Source organism: Neolamprologus brichardi, chromosome 13, assembly GCF_056152115.1.
Source record: "Neolamprologus brichardi isolate AB-2024 chromosome 13, ASM5615211v1, whole genome shotgun sequence".
NCBI classification, from domain to species: domain Eukaryota; kingdom Metazoa; phylum Chordata; class Actinopteri; order Cichliformes; family Cichlidae; genus Neolamprologus; species Neolamprologus brichardi.
This window is the reverse complement of record NC_142116.1, coordinates 29,947,768-29,973,597: the sequence shown is the minus strand read 5'-3', so window position 1 is coordinate 29,973,597 and position 25,830 is coordinate 29,947,768. Positions and strand designations below refer to the sequence as shown.

General features: G+C 42.3%; 1 protein-coding gene and 2 non-coding genes across 7 annotated transcripts; 2 read left to right on the top strand and 1 right to left on the bottom strand.

The window, feature by feature from the left end:
• Positions 1–3,852: 3,852 nt before the first annotated feature.
• LOC148100032 (uncharacterized) lies at positions 3,853–25,459 on the bottom strand. Of its 5 annotated transcripts, none has more exons than XM_087850434.1 (12): positions 25,340–25,459; positions 21,836–23,887; positions 21,470–21,681; positions 16,608–19,366; positions 16,337–16,504; positions 16,085–16,240; positions 15,483–15,577; positions 15,351–15,398; positions 15,038–15,255; positions 14,761–14,947; positions 14,507–14,662; positions 3,853–4,530 (listed from the first exon to the last, which is right to left on the bottom strand). In XM_087850434.1, exons 4-9 carry the CDS (start codon positions 16,669–16,671, stop codon positions 15,154–15,156), a joined length of 633 nt encoding a protein of 210 aa, XP_087706560.1. In that variant the 5' UTR covers positions 16,672–19,366; positions 21,470–21,681; positions 21,836–23,887; positions 25,340–25,459; the 3' UTR covers positions 3,853–4,530; positions 14,507–14,662; positions 14,761–14,947; positions 15,038–15,153. The 5 variants fall into 5 exon arrangements, with proteins under 5 accessions (XP_087706560.1, XP_087706563.1, XP_087706561.1 ...); XM_087850437.1 differs by having other exon boundaries at positions 21,836–22,605; XM_087850435.1 differs by lacking the exon at positions 25,340–25,459 and having other exon boundaries at positions 21,836–21,959; positions 22,245–25,324.
• trnai-aau (transfer RNA isoleucine (anticodon AAU)) lies at positions 8,985–9,058 on the top strand. Its single transcript has one exon. It is a non-coding gene; the product is annotated as a tRNA-Ile (tRNA).
• trnai-aau (transfer RNA isoleucine (anticodon AAU)) lies at positions 9,553–9,626 on the top strand. Its single transcript has one exon. It is a non-coding gene; the product is annotated as a tRNA-Ile (tRNA).
• Positions 25,460–25,830: the final 371 nt, after the last annotated feature.

Here is a 25,830-nt window from a genome sequence, read left to right as displayed (position 1 = left end):
TGATTCAGTCATAACCAAGTGATCTTTTACAAACTGCAGACCGCCACACTGATCCCTGATTCCTCAGGATAGAGGACAGGACGTCAGATGGGCGAATCAAGAGCTCCAAACGGAAAGATTGTGCCACAGAAAGACTGGAAAAAGCTTCCCAAAGAAGCAAGGACAGCAAAAGTCCGGTTGGCCTCAGCCATCTTGTCTTGGAGAAGTGAGACATTCAGAGATTTTTTGTTTTATAGTTATTGATCATCTGTAGGCCTGTGTGGAGTTCAGAGGTCTAATTGGTTTTTGTTTTTGCAGCTGCTTTCAGAAAGAAGAGCAGCAAAGGAAAGTCAAGCAGCGATGGAACAAAACAACCACGCAGTAAAAAGAGCAAGACATCAAGCTCACAGGAGGAGGCCAGCTGCTCCGTCTATGAGTCAGATACACACAGCACATACAAAAGTCACACTAAAGGTAAGAAGTACATAGGTAAGTTCACACCACACCTGCAGTGATAGAGCCTCTTTCCCAAGCTCTCAGAGTTTAGCTGGTATCCATCTGCTAATCACTAGAAAGCTTCTAACAAAGACTGTATGAATGTGTACATTGAGGCAAAGTCAGCTTTCCTACATACAACTAATCACAACCCCTGTGTTTGTTTTGTCTCTCTGTAGAGGACTTTGAAGAAAAATACAAAGAGCAGGATAAGCTGGGTGAAGGAGGCTTTGGGACTGTCTTCTTTGGAAAACGCAGAGAAGACAATTTCCCAGTATGGCTTCTTATGTGTGCACTTTACAATTCTTCTAGTTCCCCCTGTTCTCTTTTTCTAAAACACATTTTCTCTGTAATGCAGGTGGTGATTAAGCATGTTGCTCAGTTTTTAGTCAGCTACCTACCAGTGGTAAGAAATGTTTGTCTTTTTCTGTTTTTTTCCCCCAGCGTGTACCTCAAACAGCCTAATGTTTGAACACTGACCTTGATGTTCTGTTTCTCAAGCTTCTTAATGGTAAAATTCCCAAGAAGGTGGCATTGCTAATAATAGTGGGGGCAGGACCAGAGGCTATGAGCAGCAATTTGACGCCTGCTTAAAACGACTGGTATGACTTGGAAGACGAACTCATTATGGTCTTTGAAAGGCCAAAAAAACATAGACTTGGAAGCCTACCTGGCAAACAGAAGAACCTTTGTGCACGAGAGGGAGGTTAAGGTCAGCGAGTGGCAAGATAACATATATGGCAAACTTTAATGGATAATGTAAATCTGATTATTTGAACGTATTTTTCATTTGTCTGTCTGGTCATAATGAGACAGCTGGTACATGCAGCCGCTGAAATGCAATCCAAGGGTGTCTACCATCGAGACATTAAGCCAGAAAACATTGTGTTTGACACATCGCCTGATTATCCAGCATTTCTATGTGTCAAATTCATCGATTTTGGTATTGGAGTCCCTTTTAGACCAGAAGCAGTCACACGAAGAAATGGTAGGTCATCAGCCTCACTGTTTAAATGTCCTTGCCTGCCCACAGGCTTAGTGTCCACGCGCTCAGTGTCCACATGAATTCCTTACCATGAATAATTACTCTCTGGATTTCAGGGACCAAATCAGCCGCTGTAAACTGGCAGGACTTTAATGCCACCACAGCAGATTGCGTCACAGTTTTGCAGCTACCTGGCAAGTAATCACTTGCCTTAAAAGTGTCGCCAGTCCCCTAGGCAACATGTGAAAGTGTTCCAGTGTGTACATCTGATCTGGGACCGCTGCAATCTTCGACTGCGCCTCCAGCTGACCCGATGTCCACATCATGGGGGAGGTAAGCATTGGAGGTGGCGTTAGATAGGGAGGGTGATGCGTCAGTGAGTGCTTATCAGTATCAGTATATGTATGTGTGTGCGTGTCCAGAGTTCAGCTGAGACAGTGTCCTTCGCCCCACCAGGCTAAGTAAACAGTCTTCCAGCCAACCCAGGTGGCCTTGAAGGGAATGGGAAGGAACAGACTCAACACAGTCGTTATCAGGGAGTTTTTGTTCGGCTCCAGCCTTGAGCCCACAGCTGGCGCTGAAGGGGTAGCCGCATTATGATGGTTTTCTTTTGCAAACAACTCATGAGAATTTCAAGCTGTTTTTAACACTCCGACACTGGTCTCTCAATCTCCCGTTAATAGCTGCGAGTTTCTCCATGATGTTATTAGCCGTCGATTCCGTGGTCTTGTCACTCTTTTGCTCACATAGCAGATTCTGAGACCTCACGACCGCAACCAACTGATCCGAGATGTAATCCAGCTTCCGCCCAGAGATGTTGTTCTGAGTTGATTCTTTCCTGATGTAATCCAACATACATACGCTCAGAGGTGTTATTCTGAGCATTCACTGCAGTCGTAAGCGCCTCCAAGCTCTTAACCATGCTGCCTTCAGTGAGCCCTTTCTGAGAAGTCGCACCTTTCGTTCCAATCCCAGCGGGCAGCCTTGTGGGGGTTTGAACAGCCGGTTCCGCTCTCTTAATTCTCCGATAAGCCAGGGCCAAGCCAGCTCCGATCAGCAAGAACCCTGTTATCAAGGTTCCGAATAGGTAGATATCTTCAGCGTCCTCGATCGACAGTCCCGCCAGGCACACGATCCTCTGCCACCCATCCATCGTGTATCCGGCAGGGAAAGTACCTCCAGGGCACTCAGGTTCTCCTGAGCCCAGACTTCTCGTTAAAGGGTGTCAATAGCATTCAGAGACCAGTTGATCAAATCCATAATTCTCTTTTAGGTTTTAGACACAGACTGTGAGAGAGTGTTCCAGGGAAAGTAATCCAAAAAAGACACGAGACTAGACAAGGACATAAGAACTAGCAGGGAAGACAAGGGAGAGGAGAAAAAGTGCGTCCGCCTCCTCCGAGAGCCAAAGAAATGAAAATGTTTGATGCTGTGGTGATACTCTAAGTCAGTACTGTACTCTGGCTGTTTCAGAGTTTTCACAGTCACTGCTTTCAGGTGTCTCCATCCAGTCACATCTCCCAACACGATGACTTCTTTTCTTTTGGTTCCCTCAACGTGGAAGTGGTCCCCCAGTGGTCAACAGGTAGGTCTTTCACGAGGTGTAGTACGGTGGCCCCTAGAGACAAAGCATGTACAAACTCCAAAACACTTACAAACTCCAAAACACAACGGAAGTGCTCCAGGACGCTAGGGGCAGTGTTGAGCTTGAATTGCAAAATAAACGGCAAGTTTGTTGCAAACACATGGGCTGTATGGGACGGTCTAGTCTCCGTCGCGCTGCCCAGGTTCCCTAGCAACCAACTAACTACTAACCGCTGGAAACGTGTCATACAATTTTGTTTGACAGAAATGAAGGAGAACATATTTTGTTCATTTGTTTGTTTGTTTCTACATGATCTTTGTGTGATTTGATAAGTATCTGAGGCTGAGACGACAGGACTGTAAAACATGATTTTTGGCCTTCATTTCTGTACTGAACGGTCATTTTAAAATTAGCTAGTAAATAACAATTAGCTAATGTTGTTCATGAGACTAAAGTAATATCACTTTGGTAATGTAAATATAATATGGCCAATATTATAGTTATTATATTAATCATTATTAGCTATTACAGCAGTGAACATGAACTCTGTGTCAAATACTGAGCTTCAATACAGATTCAAGTTGGGGTTATTTATGTCTTATCACCTTAAATCGTCACTCAAAGAGAAGTATCTTTGACAGTGTATATATAGGTGTATCATATATAAGAGACAAATGTTGTTCCTTCAGTATGTTTGCATAACTAAATTTGGCTCAATGCTTACATATATGTGTAAAAAGAAAATGTACGAGCTGTGAAAACTGTTTCTGATAAAATGAAGAGTATATTAAATATTCATTTATTGGGTAAGAAAATCATACCATGTCATAACTGCTTTAAGTCATACAGAATAAATATCAGAGCCTTAAACTGGCTGACTTCTACTAAATGGGTCAAACTGGGCAGAAAGTATACAAACACATATCATCCTTATAGAATATGATGTAACACTATAGATCAACTTACCTCAGAATATATAAAGCATATAAACAATTACAGCATTATGATGCAACAAACACAGCAGTACTACTAATCCAAAATACTCAGCTTCATAGAACTGAAACAAACATTTATTTTTAGCTCCATTCTGCTGCTGATACATACTTTAGGTTTCTGAATATTAAACTTTCATAGTGTGTAACTTGAAGGCCCTGAGTACTTTCTCCCACACTGAAAACACTGGAATGATAAAACTATTTGAACATTACCTAATAAGACTGATTCAGGACAGACAAATAGTTATGCTAAACTTTTATAGCAGTCCTTCACAAACAGGGAACAGTCTGTCTATTCTCTCCGTCTGTCAGCTGATGCTGGCTCTTCCTCCTCCTCTTCCTCCTCCTCTTCCTCACACACTGCTGAGTTTGTCCTGGTGGATCATCAGGGGTGCAAAGCCTCACAGATGATGTGCAGCAGTGGGTCCCTCAGTCTGTCCTCACTCTGGACACTTGCAGTTGTCACACATGGAAATCAAATGTGTGATAAGCTGCAGGATTCAAACACAAGTGTAACTTATAAATACATGTTCATACTTTTATTACACAATCAGAGAGAAAGAAACAGAGAGAGAGTGGAGGTCAGACAGACAGGTGACAGTCTCATGTGTTTACACTGCTACAAAACAGCACAAAAGAAGGAGGATTTAGTGTTTGTGTTATTACGAGTGCTAAACAAGAAGAGTTCCCAGCTGGTACAGTGGACACATGTGTGACTCCTGTGATTTAAGCATCTTTCTTTCAGCGTAACGAGTGAACCGTCAGCTCGTTCAAACACACGTTAAAGTCCGTGTGGCTCGACACCACCGAACAGAGGCAGCAATTTAACATAGCTAACATTAACAGTGCAGTGAATCCTGCTTGTGCCATGATATTCAGGACTGCAAACCGAGCAGCATCACTGAATTTCAGCTTGTTGTGTTTGTGGATATATGACTGACTTTAATTATCCATAAAATCATCACATTCTTTGTAAGATTAAGGCCGACTGTTGAATGGCGTATATTTTGAAGTAAAGGCTTTAAAACCAAGTTAGTACAAACATCACTAATGTCACATAGCTTTCCCGACATGTGGCCAACAGTAATGTTTTAATGTTCTTCATTATTAAACATTTGCGCATAAATAAGTGACATAATATTCGTTACTTACTTTTGAAAGTTTACTCTTCGGCCGCTCCATTTTTTTCCTAAAAATTATCTACACCACCGCCGCGCTATGAACTCTGGGATATGTTGGGCCATAAAAGCTACAGCGACCCATCCTTAAAATTCAGGGAAATGAAGGACGCATTTGAGGGCCGCATTTCGAGCAGCCTTTGAATTGGGACAGCCTTCATCGCGTCGCTGTGACGTGGGCTGCAGACCCTGGCTGTGTCCTTCAAAAGAGACTCTACACCAGGGGTGTCAAACTCCAGGCCTCAAGGGCCGGTGTCCTGCAGGTTTTAGATCTCACCCTGGGTCAACACACCTGAATCAAGTGATCAGTTCATTACCAGGCCTCTGGAGAACTTCAAGACATGTTGAGGAGGTAATTTAGCCATTTAAATCAGCTGTGTTGGATCAAGGACACATCTAAAACCTGCAGGACACCGGCCCTCGAGGCCCGGAGTCCGACACCTGTACTCTACGCGTTCTCAAACGAGGCTCAAAAGGCAAGGTTAGGGAAGCCATGAACTTGGCCTTATCAGTGAGAGATCGGGCCACGTAAGCTTTATGAACTCCATTGGCAGATGATACTCTGGCTTAGTGGGTGGATCCACTGTGCATGTGGCAGGTAGGACTACGTTTTTAAGAGCGTGATACATGGGAGAAATGCTGTGGCATGCACTTATTTCAAGCAACAATCAATTATTTCAAGCAACAATCAAGCAATATCCACCAGCCAAGTGACCAATCCAACACCAGCAGTTGGCTCAAACAGACTCCAACGAACGTTCATGAAAAGTGGGAACTTCTGCCAAACCACGTGGCCTAACGGACAAGGCGTCTGACTTCGGATCAGAAGATTGAGGGTTCGAGTCCCTTCATGGTTGGTTGTGAGTCCTTGAGGAGCAGGCATGCGTTCCCAGTTTTTTCGCAGCAGGCCAACCTCGGATCCTTTATGTCATCCAAAATTGCTACGCTGTTGTCAATTTCATGTCCTTGAACAGAGACTACGAGTTCTCAAACGAGGCTCGAATGGCCAGGTTGGGGACTGAAGCCATGAACTTGGCCTTATCAGTGCCAGGCTCGAGTCATCTTGGCTTAGAAAGAACCATAGAAAAAGTCAATAACATGCCATGACCTCAAGCGACACGGGTGAAAAAATTTCGACTTGGAAGCATGCTGTTGGTGGAACTCCACCTGGAAAAGATCCAGTGTGCTCTGTTCTACTCCCCGTTGAAGGCATGTGTTGGAGTTTGTTCAAAAAACAGCCATGCCGCTATACTTGAAGCATTTTCATTAGGAAACACAGTGCTTTCGACTGTTTTCATATTTTAGTCTACTAAAGTATTCAATTCAATTCAATTCAATTTTATTTATATAGCGCCAAATCACAACAAAAGTCGCCTCAAGGCGCTTCATAGATATAGAGAAAAGCCCAACAATCATATGACCCCCTATGAGCAAGCACTTTGGCGACAGTGGGAAGGAAAAACTCCCTTTTAACAGGAAGAAACCACCGGCAGAACCAGGCTCAGGGATGGGTGGCCATCTGCTGCGACCGGTTGGGGTGAGAGAAGGAAGACAGGATAAAAGACATGCTGTGGAAGAGAGAAAGAGGTTAATAACAGATATGATTCAATGCAGAGAGGTCTGTTAATACATAGTGAGCGAGAAAGGTGACTGGAAAGGAAAAACTCAATGCATCATGGGAATCCCCCGGCAGCCTACATCTATTGCAGCATAACTAAGGGAGGATTCAGGGTCACCTGGTCCAGCCCTAACTATATGCTTTAGCAAAAAGGAAAGTTTTAACCCTAATCTTCAAAGTAGAGATAGTGTCTGTCTCCCGAATCCAAACTGGAAGCTGGTTCCACAGAAGAGGGGCCTGAAAACTGAAGGCTCTCCCTCCCATTCTACTTTTAAATACTCTAGGAACAACAAGTAGGCCTGCAGAGCGGGAGCGAAGTGCTCTAATAGGGTGATATGGTACTACAAGGTCATTAAGATAAGATGGGGCCTGATTATTTAAGACCTTGTATGTGAGGAGCAGGATTTTGAATTCTATTCTGGATTTAACAGGAAGCCAATGAAGGGAAGCCAAAACAGGAGAAATATGCTCTCTCTTTCTAGTCCCTGTCAGTACTCTTGCTGCAGCATTTTGGATTAGCTGAAGGCTTTTCAGTGAGTTTTTTGGACATCCTGATAATAATGAATTACAGTTGTCCAGCCTGGAAGTAATAAATGCATGAACTAGTTTTTCAGCGTCACTCTGAGACAGGATATTTCTAATTTTAGAGATGTTGCGCAAATGGAAGAACGCAGTCTTACATATTTGTTTAATATGTGCATTGAAGGACATATCCTGGTCAAAAATGACTCCAAGGTTCCTCACAGTGTTACTGGAGGCCAAGGTAATGCCATCCAGAGTAAGAATCTGGTTAGATACCATATTTCTAAGCTTTTCAGCGCCGAGTACAATGACCTCAGTTTTATCTGAATTAAGAAGCAGAACGTTAGCGGCCATCCAGGTCTTTATGTCTTTAAGACATTCCTGCAGTTTAACTAATTGGTGTGTGTTATCTGGCTTCATGGACAGATAGAGCTGGGTGTCATCTGCATAGCAGTGAAAATGTATGCTATGTCTTCTAATGATGCTGCCTAGGGGAAGCATGTATAATGTAAACAGAATTGGTCCTAGCACTGAACCCTGTGGAACTCCATAATTAACCTCAGTGTGTGAAGAGGACTCTCCATTTACATGCACAAATTGGAGTCTATTAGATAGATATGATACAAACCACTGCAGTGCAGTACCTGTAATACCTACAGCATGTTCTAATCGCTCTAATAGGATATTATGGTCAACAGTATCGAATGCTGCACTAAGGTCTAGCAGGACAAGCACAGAGATGAGTCCACTGTCAGAGGCCATAAGAAGATCATTTGTAACCTTCACTAAAGCTGTTTCTGTGCTGTGATGAACTCTGAAACCTGACTGAAACTTTTCAAATAAACCATTCCTCTGCAGATGATCTGTTAGCTGTTTGACAACTACTCTTTCAACGATTTTTGATATGAAAGGAAGGTTGGAGATTGGCCTATAATTAGCTAAGACTGCTGGGTCTAGAGATGGCTTTTTGAGTAAAGGTTTAACTGCAGCCACCTTGAAGGCCTGTGGTACATAGCCGATTATTAGAGATAGGTTGATCATATTTAAGATCGAAGAATTAATTAATGGCAGGACTTCTTTGAGCAGTTTTGTAGGAATGGGGTCTAAAAGACACGTTGATGGTTTGGAGGAAGTAATTATTGAAGTTAACTCAGAAAGATCAATTGGAGAAAAAGAGTTAACTTAACATCAATGGTACTAAGAGTAGCTGTAGATAATATTAGATCTGTGGGATGATTATTGGTAATTTTTTCTCTAATGATAAAAATTTTATTTGTGAAGAAGTTCATGAAAGCATTACTAGTTAACGTTAAAGGGATGGTTGGCTCAAAAGAGCTCTGACTTTTTGTCAGCCTGGCTACAGTGCTGAAGAGAAACCTGGGGTTGTTCTTATTTTCTTCAATCAGTGACGAGTAGTATGACTTTGTTAGTTTCTCCAGCCACATTGTTCATCAGCTGAACTGCATAGGTGGCTTCTGATCAGTAGGAGCTTCCAAGAGTTGGCTTTTATTGGTACAGCTTGAAGTAATTTCTTGTAAACACACATTTCTCTTGTGTTCTTAACAGTTCTTCCACCCTCTTTTTGGTATATTAGTCAACAAAAGGATCGGTTCACACACATGTTGTAGGCCAGTTAGCTCAGCTGGTCAGAGCGTGGTGCTAATAACGCCAAGGTCATGGGTTCAATCCCCATACTGGCTATTCCACCAGCCATCCAAGGGGCTGTCTCATGATAGACTGTGGATTTTATTTGGTGGGTTCAAAGAAAAAACCTCTGCCAACTTCCAAGTGTGTGATGTACGCAACTACAAATGACAGCAAACCACAAAATTCACTGACACATGACACGGTAATGAATACATTACATGCTTAGCTACAATCTCCAAATCACTTTTCCAGCTACTTTCTGGATAAATCACTCATTTCCAAAGTCTGACATAGCATACTGCATCAAAAACTGCTGCTTTATATCACACCTATCGACCCTAACATTAGAAGACGCACACCATGTATTGTTTTGTGGCAAATTTCTTCTTAAAGCGTTTTTTGTAAGTCAACAGAAGACTTTTTTTTCCCACTATGTTGAAGTAATTTCTTGTAAACACACATTTCTCTTGTGTTCTTAACAGTTCTTCCACACTCTTTTTTGGTATAATAGACAAAAAAAAAAGGGGTCGGTTTAGGCACAAGTTGTAGGCCGGTTAGCTCAGCTGGTCAGAGCGTGGTGCTAATAATGCCAAAGTCATGGGTTCAATCCCCATACTGGCCGTTCCAGCAGCTGTCCAAGGTGCTGTCTCATGGTAGATGGTGGTTTTTGTTTGGTGGGATCCAAGAAAAAAACCTCTGCCAACTTTCAGGTGACAGATCGGGCCACGTAAGCTTTATGACCTCCATTGGCAGATGATACTCTGGCTTAGTGGGTGGATCCACTGTGCATGTGGCAGGTAGGACTACGTTTTTAAGAGCGTGATACATGAGAGAAATGCTGTGGCATGCACTTATTTCAAGCAACAATCAATTATTTCAAGCAACAATCAAGCAATATCCACCAGCCACGTTACCAACCCAACACCAGCAGTTGGCTCAAACAGACTCAAACGAACATTCATGAAAAGTGGGAACTTCGGCCAAACCACGTGGCCCAACGGACAAGGCGTCTAACTTCGGATCAGAAGATTGAGGGTTCGAGTCCCTTCATGGTTGGTTGTGAGTACTTGAGGAGCAGGCATGCGTTCCCAGTTTGTTCGCAGCAGGCCGACCTCGGATCCTTTATGTCATCCAAAATAGCTACGCTGTTGTCAATTTCAATGTCCTTCAACAGAGACTCTACGAGTTCTCAAACGAGGCTCGAATGGCCAGGTTGGGGACTGAAGCCATGAACTTGGCCTTATCAGTGCCAGGCTCGAGTCATATTGGCTTAGAAGCAACCATAGAAAGTCAATAACATGCCATGACCTCAAGCGACACGGGTGAAAAAATCACGACTTGGAAGCATGCTGTTGGTGGAACTCCACCTGGAAAAGATCCAGTGTGCTCTGTTTCACTTCCCGTTGAAGGCATGTGTTGGAGTTTGTTCAAAAAACAGCCATGCCGCTATACTTGAAGCATTTTCATTTTCATTAGGAAACACAGTGCTTTCGACTGTTTTCATATTTTAGTCTACTAAAGTTTCTCCAGCCACATTGTTCATCAGCTGAACTGCATAGGTGGCTTCTGATCAGTAGGAGCTTCCAAGAGTTGACTTCGATTGGTACAGCTTGAAGTAATTTCTTGTAAACACACATTTCTCTTGTGTTCTTAACAGTTCTTCCACCCTCTTTTTTGGTATATTAGTCAACAAAAGGATTGGTTACTCACATGTTGTAGGCTGGTTAGCTCAGCTGGTCAGAGCGTGGTGCTAATAACGCCAAGGTCATGGGTTCAATCCTACGGTGGCCCCTAGAGACAAAGCACTTGCAAACTCCAAAACACATGCAAACCCCAAAATACATGCAAATTCCAAAACACAACAGAAGTGCTCCAGGATGCTAGGGGCAGTGTTGAGCTTTTGTTACCTAGTAACTACACAAGCCAGGAAGTACCAATGACCGGATTTGGACTGTATCCCAATTCAGGGTCAGCAGCCTTAAAGGCCGCATTTTAAGGCCTATTACGTCACAGCGACATGACGAAGGCTGTCCCAATTCAAAGGCTGCTCGAAATGCGGCCCTCAAATGCGTCCTTCATTTCCCTGAATTTTAAGGATGGGTCGGTGTAGCCTTCATGGCCCAACATATCCCAGATTTCATAGCGCGGCGGTGGTGTGGAAAAAAAACGGCGGAAGCGGAGCCGCCGAAGAGTAAACTTTCAGAAGTAAGTACTGAATATTATGTCACTTATTTATGCGCGAATGTTTTTATAATGAAGAACATTAAAACATTACTGTTGGCCACATGTCGGGAAAGTTATGTGACATTAGTGATGTTTGTACTACCTTGGTTTTAAAGCCTTTACTTCAAAATATATGCCGTTCAATAGTTGACTTTACTCTTACAGAGAATCTGATGATTTTATGGATAATTAAAGTCAGTCATATATCCACAAACACAACAAACTGAAATTCAGTGATGCTGCACGGTTTGCAGTCCTGAATATCACTGCACAAGCAGGATTCACTGCACTGTTAATGTTAGCTATGTTATTTTGCTGCCTCTTTTCGGTGGTGTCGAGCCACACGGACTTTAACGTGTGTTTGAACGAGCTGACGGTTCACTCGTTAAGCTGAAAGCTTTAATCACAGGAGTCACACATGTGTCCACTGTACCAGCTGGGAACACTCTTTTGTAATAACACAAACACTGAATCCTCCTTCTCTGGTGCTGTTTTGTAGCAGTGTGTACACCTGAGACTGTCACCTGTCTGTCTGTCCTGCACTCTCTCTCTGTTTCTTTCTCTCTGATTGTGTAATAAAAGTATGAACATGTATTTATAAGTTACACTTGTGTTTGAATCCTGCAGCTTATCACACATTTGATTTCCATGTGTGACAACTGCAAGTGTCCAGAGTGAGGACAGACTGAGGGACCCACTGCTGCACATCATCTGTGAGGCTTTGCACCCCTGATGATCCACCAGGACAAACTCAGCAGTGTGTGAGGAAGAGGAGGAGGAAGAGCCAGCAGCAGCTGACAGATGGAGAGAATAGACAGACTGTTCCCTGTTTGTGAAGGACTGTTAGAAAAGTTTAACATAACTAATTGTCTGTCCTGAATCAGTCTTATTAGGTAATGTTCAAATAATATTATCATTCCAGTGTTTTCAGTGTGGGAGAAAGTATTCAGGGCCTTCAAGTTACACACTATGAAAGGCAGAAACAAGTTTAATGTTCAGAAACCTAAAGTATGTATCAGCAGCAGAATGGAGCTAAAAATAAATGTTTGTTTCAGTTCTATGAAGCTTTGAGTATTTTGGATTAGTAGCACTGCTCTGTTTGTTGCATCATATTGCTGTAATTGTTTATATTCTGAGCTAAGTTGATCTATAGTGTTACATCATATTCTATAAGGATGTTTGTATACTTTCTGCCCAGTTTGACCCATTTAGCAGAAGTCAGCTTGTTTAAGGCTCTGATATCTATTCTGTATGACTTAAAGCAGTTATGACATGGTCTGATTTTCTTACCCAATAAAGGAATATTTAATATATCAGTCTACTCTTCATTTTATCAGAAACAGTTATCCAGCTTGTATAAATATATGTAAGCAATGAGCCAAATTTAGTAATGCCAACATACTGAAGGAATGTTGGACTGTCAAAGATACTTGTCTTTGAGTGAAGATTTAAGGTGATAAGACATATAAATAACTGCAACTTGAATCTGTACTGAAGCTCAGTATTTGACACAGAGTTCATGTTCACTGCTGTAATAACTAATAATGATTAATATAATAACTATAATATTGGCCATATTATATTTACATTACCAAAGTGATATGACTTTAGTCTCATGGAACACATTAGCTAATTGTTATTTATTAACTAATCTTAAATAACTTTTCAGTCCAGAAATGAAGCCCAAAAATCATGTGTTACTTGTCCTGTGGTCTCAGCCTCAGATACTTATCAAATCACACAAAGCTCATGTAGAAACAAACAAACAAATGAACAAAATATGTTCTCCTTCATTTCTGTCAAACAAAGTTGTATGACACGTTTCCAGCGGTTAGTATCATGGTTGCTAGGCAACCTGGTAAGCGCGACAGAGACTAGACCGTCCCATACAGACAAACTTGCCGTTTATTTTGCAAATCGAGCTCAACACTGCCCCTAGCGTCCTGGAGCACTTCCGTTGGGTTTTGGAATTATCATGTGTTTTGGAGTTTGCATGTGTTTTGGATTTTGCAAGTGTTTTGGAGTTTGCAAGTGTTTTGGATTTTGCAAGTGTTTTGGAGTTTGCATGTGCTTTGGAGTTTGCATGTGCTTTGGAGTTTGCATGTGTTTTGGATTTTGCAAGTGTTTTGGATTTTGCAGGTGTTTTGGAGTTTGCAAGTGTTTTGGATTTTGCAAGTGTTTTGGATTTTGCAAGTGTTTTGGAGTTTGCAAGTGTTTTGGATTTTGCAAGTGTTTTGGAGTTTGCAGGTGTTTTGCATTTTGCATGTGCTTTGGAGTTTGCATGTGTTTTGGATTTTGCAAGTGTTTTGGAGTTTGCAAGTGTTTTGGATTTTGCAAGTGTTTTGGAGTTTGCAAGTGTTTTGGAGTTTGCAAGTGTTTTGGAGTTTGTACGTGTTTTGGAGTTTGTACGTGTTTTGGAGTTTGCAAGTGTTTTGGAGTTTGCAAGTGTTTTGGAGTTTGTACGTGCTTTGTCTCTAGGGGCCACCGTACCGATCAGCCAGAACCCTGTTACCATGGTTCAGAATAGGCAGATATCTTCAGTACTCAGGCTCAACCAAGCCCAGATCAAATCCAGAATTCCTCTTTTAGGTTTTAGAGAGCAGACTGTGAGAGAGTGTTCCAGGGCAAGTAATACAAAAAACACGAGACTAGACAAGGACACAAGAGGCTAAGCAGGGAAGCTAAGGGAGAGGAGGAGGAGGAGAGGAGAAAAGTGCGACCGCCTTCGTCAAGAGCAAGAGCAGGAAGAAGTTCTTGCTAGTAATGGAAACGGCGTTGTAACAATAGAAATAGTAATTAGTTAGATTACTCGTTACTTGAAAAGCAACACCGTTAGTAACGCCATTACTTGTAGTGCCGTAATTCCCATCACTGCATATAAGGCATTCAGCTTGCTGTCATATAGGTCACACAGTTTGTCATCAAGCCACTCTCATCGGCACTTTCTGGTGATTTCAGCTCTGGCCTGACTGACTGGGATTGATATTTGACATCACAGAAGAAAGACGAGTCCTGTATTGATATTTGACATCAAATATCAATACAGGACTCGTCTTTCTTCTGTGATGTCAAATATCAATGCTAGAATGTGTGCCGATGTATGTGCATTAATGTGTGCATGCATGGAGTCCTGAGGCTGGCTGGTAGGGTGGACCTCTACGCATAATCACATGTGTCTGCAAACATTTCCATGTTTGGATTTCTTGGAATTTGGTTTCGTTGGGGGTTTTCTTCAAGTTTTTGTAATGTGACAGGTTAAAGAATTAACATTCAGCTTACCCTCTGAAATGTCAGTGTGCATCTCAGATGTGTTGTTGTCCTCAGGGATGATGTGACGTACCAGCCAATCCATCACCGCACCCAGCTGCAAAACTGTGATGCAATCTGCTGTGGTGGCATTAAAGTCCTGCCAGTTTACAGCCGCTAATTTGGTCCCTAAAATCCAGAGAGTAATTATTCATGGTAAGGAATTCATGTGGACTCTAAGTGTGTGGGCAGGCAAGGACATTTAAACAGTGAGGCTGATGACCTACCATTTCTTTGTGTGACTGCTTCTGGTCTAAAAGGGACTCCAATACCAAAATCGATGAATTTGACACATAGAAATGCTGGATGATCAGGCGATGTGTCACACACAATATTGTCTGGCTTAATGTCTCGATGGAAGACACCCTTGGATTGCATTTCAGCGGCTGCATGTACCAGCTGTCTCATTATGACCTGAAAGAACAAATGAAAAATACGTTCAAATAATCAGATTTACATTATCCATTAAAGTTTGCCATATATGTTATCTTGCCACTCGCTGACCTTAACCTCCCTCTCGTGCACAAAGGTTCTTCTGTTTGCCAGGTAGGCTTCCAAGTCTGTTTTTTTGGCCTTTCAAAGACCATAATGAGTTCGTCTTCCAAGTCATACCAGTCGTTTTAAGCGGGCGTCACATTGCTGCTCGTAGCCTCTGGTCCTGCCCCCACTTTTATTAGCAATGCCACCTTCTTGGGAATCTCGGTCATTTTACCATTAAGAAGCTTGAGAAACAGAACATCAAGGTCAGTGTTCAAACATTAGGCTGTTTGAGGTTCACGTTGGGGGAAAACAACGGAAAAAGACAAACATTTCTTACCACTGGTAGGTAGCTGACTAAAAACTGAGCAACATGCTTAATCACCACCTGCATTACAGAGAAAATGTGTTTTAGAAAAAGAGAACAGGAGGAGCTAGAATAATTGTAAAGTGCACACATAAGAAGCCATACTGGGAAATTGTCTTCTCTGCGTTTTCCAAAGAAGACAGTCCCAAAGCCTCTTTCACCCAGCTTATCCTGCTCTTCGTATTTTTCTTCAAAGTCCTCTACAGAGAGACAAAACAAACACAGGGGTTGTGATTAGTTGTATGTAGGAAAGCTGACTTTGCCTCAATATACACATTCATACAGTCTTTGTTAGAAGCTTTCTAGTGATTAGCAGATGGATATGGTAAATGGACTGATTCTTATATAGCGCTTTTCTACTCTCTCGGAGTACTCAAAGCGCTCTATACAACATGCCACATTCACCCAATCACACCCATTCTCACAAGCACTTTATCTATACTTAGTGCTATCTAACTACATTCACACACATTCATACTCCGATGGACGCATCGGAGAGCAACTTGGGGTTAGTATCTTGCCCAAGGATACTTGACATGCAGACTGGAGGAGCCAAGGATCGAACCACCAACCTTCCGATCAGTAGGTGACCTGCTCTACCTCCTGAGCTACAGCCACCCCAGCTGGATACCAGCTAAACTCTGAGAGCCTGGGAAAGAGGCTCTATCGCTGCAGGTGTGGTGTGAACTTACCTATGTACTTCTTACCTTTAGTGTGATTTTTGTATGTGCTTTGTGTATCTGACTCATAGACAGAGCAGCTGGCCTCCTCCTGTGAGCTTGATGTCTTGCTCTTTTTACTGCGTGGTTGTTTTGTTCCATCGCTGCTTGACTTTCCTTTGCTGCTCTTCTTTCTGAAAGCAGCTGCAAAAACCAAAACCAATTAGACCTCTGAACTCCACACAGGCCTACAGATGATCAATAACTATAAAACAAAAAATCTCTGAATGTCTCACTTACACTTCTCCAAGACAAGATGGCTGAGGCCAACCGGACTTTTGCTGTCCTTGCTTCTTTGGGAAGCTTTTTCCAGTCTTTCTGTGGCACAATCTTTCCGTTTGGAGCTCTTGATTCGCCCATCTGACGTCCTGTCCTCTATCCCGAGGAACCAGGGATCAGTGTGGCGGTCTGCAGTTTGTACAAAGATCACTTGGTTACTACTGAATCAAAACACCTGAAGTAAAAGCCCCAAATTAAGATGAATTTAACAGGTTAAGGAGAATTTACTCACCTAGATATTTACGCACACCCACAGCACGTGGTGTGGTAAAGGTCGGCCAAGATTTTGACCACATGTCAGAAACTGGATCAAAATTGGACTAAACTCACTTGAACTCTGACTTTATCTGCACTTAGAACTATCACAAGACATTAAAACAAAACATCGGGCATTGATGACATCAGAGGAATCTAACATTCTAATCTATGCAAACTGTCTCCAAGGCTACATAATATAAAATTAAATCATAGCAAAGGAGTAAAAAGCAGGATCAGTCTTAGGGTGTATGTTACATGTTTGCCAGTTTGGATGAGTGAGTGCAATACTTCATCGGCCTGTGTTGTAGCAACCTGTTGAACCTGCTGAGAAACTTTTCTTTGTCCACTCTGCCCCAAACTTCACATGCTCAATAAAAGTCGAGGCCTAGAGACCTCTGCATAGTTATTAGCATTAGGTTATCAGTATTCAATTCAATTCAATTTTATTTATATAGCACCAAATCACAACAAAAGTCGCCTCAAGGCGCTTCATAGATACAAAGAAAAACCCAACAATCATATGACCCCATATGAGCAAGCACTTTGGCGACAGTGGGAAGGAAAAACTCCCTTTTAACAGGAAGAAACCTCCGGCAGAACCAGGCTCAGGGAGGGGCGGCCATCTGCTGCGACCAGTTGGGGTGAGAGAAGGAAGACAGGATAAAAGACATGCTGTGGAAGAGAGACAGAGGTTAATAACAGATATGATTCAATGCAGAGAGGTCTGTTAATACATAGTGAGCGAGAAAGGTGACTGGAAAGGAAAAACTCAATGCACCATGGGAATCCCCCGGCAGCCTACATCTATTGCAGCATAACTAAGGGAGGATTCAGGGTCACCGGGTCCAGCCCTAACTATATGCTTTAGTAAAAAGGAAAGTTTTAAAGTATCATCTGATATATATGACATTTACAGTACAGTACTCACACATGACATAGGAGGAATAAATATGAACTTTTTGACATAAATTTGATCATATGAAATTGGATTTTTTTAAAATATGAAACTTTTTTCTTCCGTCATACTTCAGAAATATAATATATTAAGTTTTGAACATTTTAAAACATTTAATTTTTCTCGTTGTATTTATAAGATCCTACATGGACGTGCTCCACAATCATTGGTGAGTCATGTTAAAATCCATTATCAGTGGAAAACAAACCTGATCCTCTACTAGAGGCGATTGTGCAATACCTTTTAGACATAACACTCAGCAAACAGTTATTATCAGTTAAAGTCAGTGAGATTTGGAGTGATACATGACACATGACGGAATAAGACACGCAGACTTAGCATGACGAACCGACGAGGAACACGTACACTGTGAATACATACAGAGGGAAAAGAGGACTAGAGATGAGACATGGACATAACTAAGCACAAACAGAACATGATGGCTGGAGGGGAAAACACACGTGACATAAGGAATGGGTCACAAGGGCAAAACATGTAAACGAGAGGAGGAGACGGGAGAAAAAGACATTACTGAAATACATGAAGGGCCAGGGCTGGGGCAGCCAACCAGTCACAGACAAACAGCCACATTTTTTACTGTGTCACCGCAGAGAGCCAAATCATACACCTGGGCACACATGAACATCACCCATCCCTTCCTCTGTCCTGCGTTCAGTTTAGGGTATCAAACTCAGGACCCTAACCCCATCAGGCCGGGGTCTTTGTGTGGAGTCTGCATGTTCTCTCCAGCTTCCTCCCACAGTCTAAAGACATGCAGTCAGTGGGGGTCTTCTCGCCCTGTTCACATTCACACAGAGATGCACTGAAGATCACCTTGTGGTTAGTGCCTTCTATTTGATGTACAGACTGAATAATAACACCTTCTAATTAGTTCTGTCTCCTATTGGTGCTCTTCTACGAGTAATCAGTGCTTGATGGCTTACTAAGCTTAACTTTTTTCACAACATTGATAACAAACACACACAAAACAACAACAACATATATTATCTAAAAGAAACTTGATTGGACCACAGTTTTGATGTTCATCCTACATGTTTATTGAGATTGTCTAGTGTCTGCGACGGTATCTTCTCCCACGTCTGCGGACACCCGAGGCCTTGTGGGCTCTCCTGCGTCTGCGAGCGGGGCGAGAAGACCTCGCACGTTTGCGTCTATACCTGCGTCGTAGCATCGTCCAAAACGGCGGTACCTGCTCCACGTCACGGGTTCTATTTATGGACTCACCTGGCAACTTTAGTGATGTCACTGCTGATGTTGTCACTGTTGGTGTCACCTCATGACTCATTCATGCCATCTGAACTGTGGTGTAATTATGAGGTCACAGGGGGACGTGAATTTATTCACAAAGTTGAAAGAGAGTTTGGGTCATAACTCAAAGACACAATGATGCAGTCAAATCACTGGAATTAGATATCTGTAAATTACACGATTTAGAGGGTTCTGACATCACATCCAGTCTCTCTGTTGTGATGTCAAATATCAATGCCCAAACCCCACGACCGACAAATAACACAGAACACGCAGCCAGTGACGCACCAAACACACCACGTTTAGTGACCAATAAATCAAGCGGCACAGGTGGTGTAAATGACAGCTCAGGGATGTGTAATGTTGATTTTTTCTGTTCTTGTTCCTTTTTACCAAGCCGTGTTTGTTTGTCCTTGTTTCCCTCTCCTGCTGAGTTCCTCCTGACGGAGTTCATAAGCCAGTCAAAGATCTGCACGTCACAATGGACTGAGATGTCAATTTCCTCCCACCTAAAAAAAGAAAAAAGTAAAGTCGTCATGCAGCAGGAGAACAAAAAGTCATACTACAGCTACTGCACCCCTCTAATTTATTAGATTCTTTCAATCATGTGTTTCATAGGGGCCTCGGAGCACTTCTGCAAACTAAATGAGCTGTGCTGGAACTTACACCATCACGTAACCCATAAAGGAAATCTCTCATTCATAAAAAGAAAAGAATGTTTGCTTTGATTACTCCTTGAGAAACTGAATGTCACGGTCTTGGGTCGCTGGCTCAGTGTTTTCTGTTTTGTTTTATTAATCTTTGATTTCTTGATGTGTCTTTGTTAGTTCTTAGGTTTTGGTTCTGTGTCCCCGCTGTTCTGTGTTGGTACTGTGCCTCTACATAAATAGCATCATAATTTCATATTTTGTCAGCACTTCCTAGCAGTATGTAACTACACAATAAATGTCAGGGTTTGCGTGTTGAGAAATGAATGGAGGACCCAAGATGCAGGCACTGCTGATGTGAGTGAGCTTTATTTATGGAGAGTGACATACAAACAAAGGCGAGGGAGGCGAGAAACAAAACTAGGAAAACCTAAACTGGGAAAGCTGAGAACCAAATAAGAAACCTGGACACGAGGGAATGGAGTTAAAACACGAAGGATGACAAGCAGGAAAAACAGCATGGAGGAACACAGACGGACCAGTAACGCACACAAGAGGACGAATGCTATAAATTAGTGATGGCCCGCTTGAAGCTGACGCTGCGGCGCGTGTGTCAAAAACACCAACACACCGCTTCAGAAGCACTCTGTCGATGCTTGATTCGTTTGGCCACAGTCACGTGATCAGTGACGTCCAATTGTGAATTGTGAATTCCACTCTGCAGAGTGGGCAATCATAATGAAGCAGTTCAGTATTTTTGTAGATTCAAGCTGCTCTTCATATTTTTGACCACCAGATGTCACCACAGAGGACTGTGTTAAAAAGCTTCCAGTAATGAATCGTTTTTCAACACAAGCTTCAGAAAGCTTTGTTTGGCCATCACTACTATAAAAAGTGTTGGGGAGTAACGGGAATACATGTACCGCCGTTATGTATTTAAAATACAAAATATGAGTAACTGTATTCCGTTACAGTTACCGTTTAAAAAGGTGGTATTTAGAATACAGTTACTTTGTTGAAATAAATGGATTACACGGCGGTATTTTCCTGTTTCATATTGTGGCGGGTCAGGACTGTTTGGGTTTTGTCTGACAGCTACGTTCTGTTGTTCCAGGCGGCAGCGTTACGGTTGCCATGGTTACAGGGTGACGCTCTCGCTCTGCGTGTTTCCTGGGTGAGAGAGGCCTTTTGTGTTGTTGTTGTGCTAAGCTAATAGGCAGAATGCTACAGGTATAGCTCTAAAGAATGTAGCATCATAGGCAGTGTAGTCCGTGCTGCAGGGAGAATGGACTGCCATACACGTTATGTGTCTGTGAGCGAGGGAGGGAGAGAAAGAAAAAGTACGAGGAAAAGAAAAAAACGGGAGCTGGAAGCATGTAAATATAATAATAACCACTGCAGTCAAGAAGAGTGCCTGACGAGCCCAGCTGTAAGTAAGCTATTAAGACTCGACTGTACACTGTGTTCGTGTTTTCCTCTGAAACAATAAGTTCCGTTGGAGCAGCCTTTCAACGCCTCTCTCTGTTTCTCGCTAGCAAAGTTGACTCAGACAACAAAGTAAAGCTAGTTTTCGGCTACGAGCCCGACGCAGAACCCACCGTATTAGTCAGAGGTCCCTTTACTACGGTTCGGAGCCGCGGATCTTCAGTAACAGTAATAAATCACAGCAATAGTACATTCATGTAGTTGTAAACAGCATGATAATATATTAAGTAATCCAAAGTATTCAGAATACGTTACTCTCATTGCGTAACGTAACGGAATACGTTACAGAATACATTTTGGGACATGTATTCTGTATTCTGTAATGGAATACATTTTAAAAGTAACCTTCCCAACACTGACTATAAATACACACAGAGGGAAACGAGGAAACTGCACACAGGAGGGGGACACAGCTGAGCCTAATGAATCTGACGAGACGGGTCATTCATGTACTGTACATGATGCGGGTAGATGCTGTACGTTTATGGGCTGCAGGAGAGACACAGATTTGTGCAGCTGAGGTTGTTTGGGGTGCCTGCGTGTTCGCCTGCTGGGCCTGAACGAACCTCTCCACATCTGTGGCCCGGCGGTCTCTTCTCTTGCTGAGGATCTTAACGTAGTTTGCTGGGACGAGCCGGTGGTCTCACCGTCCACGCTGGCCAGGAGCCAGCCACGCACACGGGGCTGTAGCTCTAAACACGAGGGAGATAGTTGTAAACATGGGGCACGCACACACAAAAGAAGAGCCCTCATCTGTTATTTCTAAGATAAGGAAAACAAAAATAGAAGGTTTTGGGTCAAAGCACTCAGAATCAAATGTCCCGCAGCCAGTAAAAAGCTCATCACCTTTAGGAGCGAGGTTGAGCATCTCTCCAGCTTGCATAGAAAGCTCCTCCTGAGAAGCAGCTGTAAAGTCATATTCTCCTCTGGCCACCACGTGGTCGTCCTCCTCGCTCGCCCAGTTAGTACTCTAAACCAAGCAAGGAAACTGAATGAAAGACATTCATCATTTTAACTGGTCTTAACCAAAAACAAGTCCTTCTACTTTTCCTTACACTTGTAAAGTAACTAATGGCATATGGAGCTATGGTACCCAATTTATTTACCACCGAGTTACACAAAGGCACATATGATGTCATACAAGCAGACTCATCTTTACACGTGTACTGCAGCCCTGAACATTACCAGCTTCAGATTCTATTATCAAACTTTGCAACAGCAGCCTTAATTACTTTGAACTCAAAACAATTAGCACCTGCAGCCACTGTCCTGTGTTGAGTACACCTCTCAAAACAACTAAATGTACTCATATGAATATGTGAGTGCTTGCTGTTCCATCTCTTCAGCCTGCTGCACAAAACTGCTGGGGGGACGTCCTCAAGGTGAGGTGTGTGTCTGTATCCTCCCAGGCTGTAGCCGCCACCGTAGCTGTAGCTGTAAGGCCTGTAGCCACCACAGATGGAGCTCCCATAGGGGCTGTAAGAGGGGAGAAGGAGCTGTTGGATGGACAGTAGGACTGCTGGACCTTATGAGGGGGCACCAGGGGCGCCATCCTGGGCCGGACAGAAGGGCTAGCAGGGGTAGAGGAGCCTGTAGCTAATCCTAAATCTGTAGATCTGTTTGGTGACAACATAAAGATAGAATATCAGTAAAATCCACCCATAATTCATTGCAACATTAATTGAGCAAAGCATTAGTTCAGAAACGTCATGGAGTCAAGCTAAACTACAAACTGAATGAACAGCTCATAGATTGGCTCTCTTCCACAGCGTGTCCTTTGTCCTTTCTCCCTCCCCTCAACCCCAACCAGTCCTCAGAGGCTGCCCCTCCCTATACCTGCTTCTACTGGAAGTTTCTTCCAGTTAAAATGGTGTTTTTCCTTCCCACAGTCACCAAGTGCTCGCTCAAAAGGGCTTGTTTTGATCATTTCGTTTTCTCTGTATTACAATAGGGCCTCCACCTTGCAGTATAAAGTGTCTTGAGGTGACTGTTGTTGAGATTAACGCTATATAAATAAACTGAAATTGAATTGAGTCAACTTTTCCTCCTGCCTCATCTCCAGCTCTGCTACTCTTCATCTGTACAGACTGTGGAAACACACAATAAATTCACCATCAACCAGCAGCTAGCAGCAACTTTTAGCATGGGATGTTTTCTCACATGAGCTGACGTTATGAACCAGTCAACACACCTTAAATATCCTTAAATATCATTATCACAGCTCTGATTGTTCAGCTTCTCCAATCTGATGACCATATTCTCTTAACCTTAAAAAGATATGTTGATATGTCCAAAAAAGATAAAGATGTGTCAGATTTAATTCCATTTCCTCACTTAATGTGGAAAAAAGTGTCAGGGTGGGGGGACTGATTGAACTGTGATTGTGGAATTTGCCTCACACAGGTGCGTTCACTGTTGCTTGTTTGAGAATACTGCTGTATATATACAAATGCTGACTGCATAAACAAACTGTTGTACATATATTTTTAGAATTATCTGAATATATTAAGAAAAAGACAATAAAAAACAATGACTTGCAGCATCAAGCGGAGGACTTTAATCTTCTCTTGTTTACGAGTTTGGGGACAGGTGAGCAGAGGACTGACAGATGAAAAACACGAGCTTTCTCTAAGGGTGTTGCCTCTCCCTTAAAGACAGGCTGAGGAGTTCAGTTACTCAAAAGGGGCTCAGAGTAGAGCTGCTATTCCTACACGTTGAAGAGAGGCTGATGAGAAAAGGAGAAAGAGGCCCAGGGCAGACCTAGGACACTCTGGAGAGGCTATATCTCTCAGCTGGCCTGAGGATGTCTTGGTGTTATCCCAGAAGAAGTGGAGGAGGTGGCTGGGGAGAGGGAGATGTGGGCTTCTCTGCTTAGGCTGCTGCCCGGCTAAACCAGCCCTTGATAAGCAGAAGAAAATGGATGGATAACAATAATAAGCAGAAGAAGCTAAAAGACACAAATTTAAAATAAAACATTATTAGTTATGAATTGAAAGATATAATTATTCAGCTATATAATAACTCAGCTTATAAATATATATGTAGGCATTTTTTTGAAGTAAATTATCAGGCAAAGGAACTGAGTTTGTTGGCAAACAGCAGCTACATTTTCTTCTGAACTGACAGTTTGCAAGTACAGAACAAACAGAAATGCAATGAAAATATTTCTGCGGCTTTTATTAATTTCACTTATTAACCAGAACTGCACAAAACAAACAAAAACGCTCAATTAACAGAAGAGAGAGAAATCTAGCGAGACACACTGACTAGGACACGGCCTCAGAGGAACAAACTAGCAGTCAGCCACTTGTACGGCTGTGCAGATAAATAATTAGTTGCTTTTTTATTCCTGGGACTTCTGATCCTCTCCAAATACACAGGGAAGTACCTGATGCAGCTAGTTTTGGGTACTACCATGACCAAGCATTTAAAAAAATCTATTAGAGGATAATAAAGTGCTTTCACCAACTTGGCCCAGAAGAAAAACATATTTTAGCGTATAAAATAGCAGTCTCTTCCAAACAAGTCCTTTAGCATGCTGATGTTAAAAAATATCATGTAGAGTAAGACAGGCATAGAGAACAGCACTGACTGGGAGAGGCTTTGAACAGATGACATACTCAGATCAATTCAACATATAAGACTTTAACAATGCACAAGCATCTATCAAAAACCTATTTAATCTATCATCTGTGATATTATTATATACAATTATAATGTATTGTTCATCTCCCTTAAATAAACAGGCAGCCTTAAGGTATGAAATATTCATTTGTCTACTGTTTCAGTGGCTGATAGTGCCCCACAGGCCTCAATGTGAGTTTGAAGCCATTATAATCTTCAAGTTGTTTAACGATAAACTGATTTTGAATGAAAGCCACGGAATTTCGGTAGCACAAAAAAGTCTACATTCTTTGTGTCCATATGGATCAGTCATATTACCATTATTTCCCCCTAAGGTTGCCAAAAGCACCAAGTTAATACTTGAAAAAACTGCAGCAATACACCAAAATATAATCAATATTCTGTTTACTTGGTGACAACGCTGCTTTTAGCCTTCAATCAGAAAGCTTGAGTTGGCTAGTTAAGCATCGGGCTAACGTTTAAAGCTTTCACTTTGGGGAAGTAACTCGCATTACTGCTACTGCTGTGTAATCTTGGTTAAATTCACAGCATATTCCAGAAATTACCCTGCAATAACTAACTGTTAGAATAGCGGCACCATATTGCATCACACTGAGTGCATTTCAATCATTTATCCCGCGAGTTTGCTAGCTAGCAAAATAATACGATTTTAAAAATTAGCATGTGTAACGTACACACTGGAGAAAATGATTTACCACGACTTACGCAAACTCCTCCACAGTGAAAACGTACAAATCCTTCTTGCAGACTCCTTCTTGTATTTTTCGTTTTCCAGCAAACACTCATTAAAACGGCCTCCAGGCACGTTAGTGCACTCACCCCCGACTTTTCGGGGAGGGGGTGGGGGGTCACACATTGAAACAGACTGACGTGCAGAGGTACAAGGCTGGGCTGCCTTGCAGAGAAATGTTGCTTTTAGACTTTGCTATTTTATTTCTCTATCTGATAAGAAAACTATTCAATCAGATAGTTATTTGTGGTGAATGAAATACAGTTTCAAGACGTTTTAAGCACCAAATCCGAAATAGAAGCACTACAATATATCCAAGATTTTTCAAGGATTTCAAGCACCCGTACGAAACCTGCATATGCAGATGATGATTGTTAAAATAAAATAGAACATTTTCATCAATTTCTTGTTTGCTCCGAAATCTACGACATGGCTATATACAGAAAAGCTCGACGTGTTATGCAAA